This window comes from Lycium barbarum, chromosome 8, assembly GCF_019175385.1.
Source record: "Lycium barbarum isolate Lr01 chromosome 8, ASM1917538v2, whole genome shotgun sequence".
NCBI lineage: Eukaryota > Viridiplantae > Streptophyta > Magnoliopsida > Solanales > Solanaceae > Lycium > Lycium barbarum.
In genome coordinates, this window is record NC_083344.1 from 68,432,592 (window position 1) to 68,439,398 (window position 6,807).

General features: G+C 39.1%; 1 protein-coding gene across 1 annotated transcript; it reads left to right on the top strand.

The window, feature by feature from the left end:
* Positions 1-5,371: 5,371 nt before the first annotated feature.
* On the top strand, positions 5,372-6,432 carry LOC132607863 (uncharacterized). The gene is made up of 2 exons (XM_060321937.1): positions 5,372-5,457; positions 6,009-6,432. Exons 1-2 carry the CDS (start codon positions 5,372-5,374, stop codon positions 6,430-6,432), a joined length of 510 nt encoding a protein of 169 aa, XP_060177920.1.
* Positions 6,433-6,807: the final 375 nt, after the last annotated feature.

Genomic DNA, 6,807 nt, shown 5'->3' on the forward strand with positions numbered 1-6,807 from the left:
CTAAGTCGTGCGGGCACCTACCTTTCCTACCTCGATAGGCGAACCTTTAACCCAACATTCACAAATGATAGAAAATAGCGAAAGAAAGTAAAATAACATAAATCTCATAGATATAATATAAATAAGTGTGGAATTAAAGAAAATCCACCCCAGTATCTGGTCTGGTCATACAAGAGCATCTAAACCAAATACTACGAGCCTAAATAATAAAACATAGTAGTCTCAAGTCATGTCTCAGAATGCAAAGCAAGATATAAGTAATAGGAAGAGTCTTCGGGCAGTAAACGTCCTCATGCTCACCCTGAAGAGACTCGTATCAGCAATCCTCGAGTATTAGCCACGAGGGGTAAAATTAGATCCAACCTAGTACTTTGCATTCATAAAAGAATGCAGCAAGTACAGGTCAGTACAAACAACAAGTACTAGTAGGTATCAAAGGCCAACTAAGACTAGCTAACATATATAAAGAGAACAAAGTAAGATAAATATGTAAAACAACGAGGTACAAGTCATTACGAATCCATAACCACGATACAAGTCATCACCTATGTTATAACATCTAAACCCAACCGTGCTAAGTATCAGTATAACCATTCGAAACTAGTAAATATCACAACAAGTCATCACCTATGTTATAGACTCTAAACCCAACTGAGTCAAGTCCCAGTATAACCATTCCGAACCAGTATATCATAATCATATCACAACCATATCATAGAAAACCAAGATGTATAATTCAATGCAATAATGTATGAATGATGAATGTAATGCATATGCACCGTACACATGTACTCTAACCGATGGAACATCATATCTCAGCAGCACAACCCATGGGGGACCTGTAAAGTCTATTGTTACACCTTGGAAATTTCGTGTCATCTGCATTATGAGTAAAATAACGTAAGATAAAAGTGGAAATGAAGCCCTTATAAGTTTAAGGATGGTATCTAATCATTATAAGTATGTACTTTAAGGTTCTAGAGTCATATCAAGCCGCGAAAGTAAGTTTGTTGAGAGATTGGAAATTGAGTCATGTTTTGGGAAGACTTCGTATCATTTGAGTTATACATTTCTTAGCATTGCCTTGAGGGGGAAATATAGGGCCCCTTAGATGGTTAATGAAGTTTTATACAGGTTTCAAGAATGTTCCATAAGGATTGGAGGTCAAACGAATCGAAAAGAATGCATTTTTGCAAAATCGGGAAAAATGGAGCAATATGCGGCCGCATACTAAGTATGTTGGGTCGTATATTGGCATGATACTCCCCATTTTGGCTGAGCATTCTTATCAACACCACACGCATGTTGTGGAGGAAGTATGCGGCAACATACTCAATATGTTAAGCCGCATACTCACCGCAACACAGAGCGGTAGGGCGATTTTCAGCCCTTTTTAAATCCCAAAGGACTCCATTTTTCGCATTAACTTTCCACACCTATTTCCCCATAATTCTAGAGGGTTCTTGAGTGTTCTTAAATTTTCCATAGCATTCCAAAAATTTCCATATCATCAAGAGAGTAGATCAACATCAAAACATCAAAGATAATCCATGGAAGGTGATTGTTCTTGTTTCTGTCCAAGGTGGTGATGAACTTGATCTTGGAAAGAATTGATTAAGGTGAAGTTCTTCAATTATAAGGTATTTGCTTCCTATTATTTAGATGATTGAGTTGATGAAAAGATTTAGTAACTCTTGGAAAAGAAAAGAATTAAAGTGGAGAAGCCATAAAGTGTTGAAGTGAAGTTGATGACTATGAGATGAACTTGAAAGGGGATTTTGGATAATTTTGAGATTGAATTGAATATGAATTCTTGAATAAGGTATTGTGAATATTATTATTGTTGTTTGGGAGTGGATTTTTAATTTGGTGGAAGTTGATAAAATAGGGGAAGTGCTGCCCAAATTCTTTTAGCTCATTAATTATTCTAGTTTTAACTTAAGAGTGTTTTCAAGACTTAACCTTAGTATGAATCCTCTTGAACGTATATTTGCACGCTTGGGAGGAGACCCTTAAGTAGTTAAGAAGATGAAAAGGTATGTTAAGGCTAACCCTTTTCTTCCAAAGGCATGATTTCCTTATTGGAAATCCATCTAAGATATCTGTTATGTCCTATTCTTAGAAAATGCTAGAAGCTCATGACTTTCAATATTCTTATGATATTATTGATAAAATCTTTTCATAGTGATGATGATAATGATGATGATGATGATGATGGTGATTCCATAATAGAAATCGGGGGCTTACCGACTTTATGTCACCCCGATATAGTTGTAATGTTTCCATTGGATACTCATGTATGTCATATATGTATATAGCTATTTTGTGACATCGAGTTTATATGGCTGGGTATGATATCTATCGCGCGCGCACCACTGCAGTTGGGTATGGACAGGACCGAGCCTTGTTATGGTCGGGTACGGACAATACCGAGCCTTGCTATGTCAGGGTATGGGTGACATCGAACGTATATGGTCGGGTATGGTATCGTATATGTATATGTATGAAATGTTCCATCTAGAGAAAGGTTAAGTATGCATGACAATCATCTTAAGAGATATTATGAGGTATAAGTTGTTCTCTTTATCTTATGTTATCTTTATGCTTTCATCATGTTGCTATCCACGCCTTACGTACTCAGTAAATTGTTCGTACTGACGTCTTTTGTTTATGGACGCTGCGTTCATGCCTGCAGGTAGACAGGGAGACAAACCAGATCCTTAGGCTGTTTCGTCAGTGATTGCATAGAAGTGCTCCATTTGATCCGGAGCTGTAGTAGTTGGTATTATTTTTTTTTGTACATACTTGGGCATGGCGGGATCAAGTCCCGTCTTTATTTTATTACATACTCCATGTAGAGGCTCGTAGACATATGTACATAGCTAGATATCCCATAACCTTATTAGTTTATATTTTGTATATCATTTTTGGTAGCCTTGTCGGCTTGTATATATAGGCATAGCTAATGATGTTTATGTAGATGCGCCGATGTTTGATGGAACTTGTGCCTTTTTGGTTCGGGTAATTATGAGTTAGCCATATGGCTCAACAATATGTGATTATGAGAATATGTTAAGAGGTGCTTGGTAGGTTAGCTCCGGGTGCTTGTCATGGCCTTCCTGTTGGGTCATGACATTTATGTACCAGTCACTCCGCACACAACCCCGAGATGACTCCATTCCCACCTATACACCTCATATCAGTTATTCCGCACACAGCCCAGAGATGACACGATATACAATGTGTTTCAATGCATCCGTATTTCCTTCACACTTTCCATCCTCAGTACCAAAACAATGCCATATCAATGTATCATGGAAGTGAGTATGAATACGATGCAATGTAATATCAATAACCAATTCAATCCCAAACAGTACCACACATGGCACATAAGTAAAATCAATAATAAGGCTACACAATAAGCCACAATGAAATTACAATTCTCATCTCAATATCAAATCAAGTAAAGTACCGCAATATCATAGTCATGATATATCACTAATCACCAATATCCGATGTCTCAACATGGAAATGAGCCAATAAGTAAATAGGACAAGATAAGTTAACAACGCAACAGAGTGGCTAGCCCCCAAATCATACAACAAGGCCCAACCTAAGACAATATCCTACCCAACTTCATGCCTAAAGGTTTACATGTATTCTCCGAAAATAACATCTAAACATACGCTTCGCTAATGGAAGTCTCACCACAAGGTAAACCGTAACCTAGCGGGAAAGCCGAACAACAAAATGTCCAATAGTCAAACGTTAGTCTTTCCCTTCCTTTTAGCCTCATGATAGTAGAAGTCTAAAATATCCGAATTATGAAATTAGAATCAAGAAGAAACATCATTCAATCCTTACTTCTATTCAAGACCCAAATCCCAACCTATTGAATGGGGTTTATGAATTAAAAAGATGAAATAAGGAATCTATAGGTCTCAACATGAAATTAATGTTCTAGGTGATCAATTCCCATCAATTATAAGCTAGAAGAACTAACAAGTCACTTAAATTCGAATTCTAGGATAAGCCCTCAAATTTTGGGTATAAACCCTAACTTTTAATTCCATAAATTAGCCACTACTTAGGAAGGATCACGCAATAATAGTTTCTAATAATCAATTCCATGCTTAATGAATCTAACCCAGTCAATAATTCAAGATTTAATAGCCTAGAATGAAGAACCCAGAAAATCCTCTTTGAATCCACTATTTCTTAAGGAGACTAGCATGATTAATGGATTCCTAAGGTGAATAATGTTACATGGAATGGAAAGGAAGTTGAAAGAACTTACCAAAATGATTTTCTATGAAGAACGACCTTGAATGCTCCAAACAATCTCTAAAGTCAGAAAGGTATTGAATGAAAGACTTAGGGCTTTTAACACACATTTAATGAATTTAACTGCCCGTCACCAGCTTCCACGCTCACATTAGCGCTTCAGATGTCCCTCTTCCAGAGTCCATGCCGACAGTACCGGATTGCTACAGCGCCAGGGTCACCGCTATAGCGGTACTGCTGCCGCGGTCCTGGTGCTGCTACAGTGGGACACCAGATGCCAGAATTCCCCAATTTTCACTTATTCAACCCACAATTTCGACTATCGCCCGATGCTATATGCTCACAAACCATATAAGTAGACATACATAAAAACATGCTATGAACGCACTCGTGGCCTCGGAATTCCCAACAGAGGTCTGGTTGACTGAGTCAACCCCCGATACCTCAAAACTAACTTCCCAAGCCAAGTCCCAAAATTCACCCGAATGCATTAGGAACCAAACTGAATATATGCACGAGTTCTAAAATATCTTCCGGACCTCTCGAAATTGACGGACTCCTAAAAAATGTCCGTTTAGCCAAAAGTCAACTTTGAGTAAACTCTTTTTCGCTTTAAGCCTAAATTTCCCACAAAGTCACCCAAATCATATCCAAAGACCTTGAGAAGAGTGCCAACAGTCCCCTCAAGTTAATTGTGAGCTAAAAAAGCTCAGGAAAGGGTCAAAAACACAGAAAAGGCTATAATGACCAAACAGGTCGTTACAGACTTTGAGGTGAAAGATCACAAGGGGTTCGAAAATCAGGTAGCAGATCATCTTTCACTACTTGAGGAAGTTGGACGACTGTCAGAGAAGCTTGATATAGATGATACATTCCCATATGATAGGGTTCTAGTGGTGTCTTCTAAGATGGCACCATGGTATCAAACATCGCCAACTTTTTGGAGAAGGGCATTATTCCAGAGGAAATCAAAGAATATCAAAAGAAGAAATTCTCAAGGGACTCTCGTCATTACTGGGATAAACCTTAAATGTTCCGGACATGCACCTACAATATCATTCGACATTGTGTTCCAGAGTCGAAAGTGATGGATATTCTGGAAGCTTGCCATGACTCTCCTTTTGGGGGTCATCGTAGTGGTAACCGAACTGCAGCAAAAGGGATTGAATGTGGGTATTACTGGGCAACACTTTATCATGATGCTAACTTGATAGTGAAATCCTGTGATGAATGCCAACAATAGGGGCTATCTTTAAGAGGCATGAGATGCCTATGAACTATGTGATGGGAGTGGGGCCTTTTGTGAGTTCTGATAGCATTGGGCCCTTTGTGAGTTCTGGTAGCATGAGGCCCTTTGTGAGTTTTGGTACCATGAAATACATTCTAGTGGCTGTGGATTATGTCTAGAAGTGGGTAAAAGCAGTGTCTTTACACAATAATGAAAGGAAGAGCGTCGTTAACTTTCTCAATAAGAACATATTCTCCTGATTTGGCACCCAACGAGCTATTATTAGTGATGGAGGTTCGCACTAATGCAACAAGGCGTTTGCAACACTTCTTGAAAAGTATAGTGTTCATCATCGGGTGGCCACTCCTTCTCATCCGCAAATGAGTTGCTAGGTGGAAGTCTCCAATTGGGAGATAAAGAGTATCTTGGCTAAGACGGTCAATGTAAACAGAATCGACTGCGCTAGGAAACTTGACGATTCTCTTTGGGCATACAGAACTGCATTTAAAACGCCTATTGGGACTTCTCCTTATAAGCTGGTTTTTGGCAAGGTGTGCCATCTGCCAGTTGAACTCGAACATAAATCCTTGTGGGCTCTAAAGAAGTTGAACATGGACCGGGAAGAAGCAACCAAGCTTAAGTTGTTTCAGATGAATGAAATGGATGAATTCTGGTTCCATGCCAATGAAAGTGCATGTTTGTACAAGGAGAAGATGAAGTACTATCATGATGTCAAGATTCTCAAGCGAGACTTTCAAAAGGGTGATTCTGTTATGCTATATATCTCATGGCTAAAGCTCTTCCCAGACAAGTTGGAATCCAGCTGGTCTGTACCATTTCAATTGGTGAGTGTTTCACCCAATAGCTCGATGGAATTGAAAACCATAGATGGAACTTGGACATTTCGAGTTAATGGCTAGTGGGTGAAGCCCTACCATCAGTGCAATGATAGAGTTAGGATCGTGGATAGGCACATGCTAAAGCATGGATACACTCCTGACCCAGAGTAAAACGGTACCACCGTCGTCCCGCGACGTTAAATCAAGCGTTGCTTGGGAGGAAACCCAAGTTTACTGCTTTTTGTTGTTTGTATTCACATTTCCTTTGTTTTTGTGTGTGCTGTTTAATGTGTGTTGGTGTGAAGGATGCAGTGGAAAAGTTGCTATGAAAATCACATGTCACGACCCAACCTAAGGGCTATGACGGGCACTCGAAGCTAACCTACCGAGCACCTCTTAACATATTCTCACAATCACATCTAGGTGAGCCACATAGCTAACTTATAATTACCACAA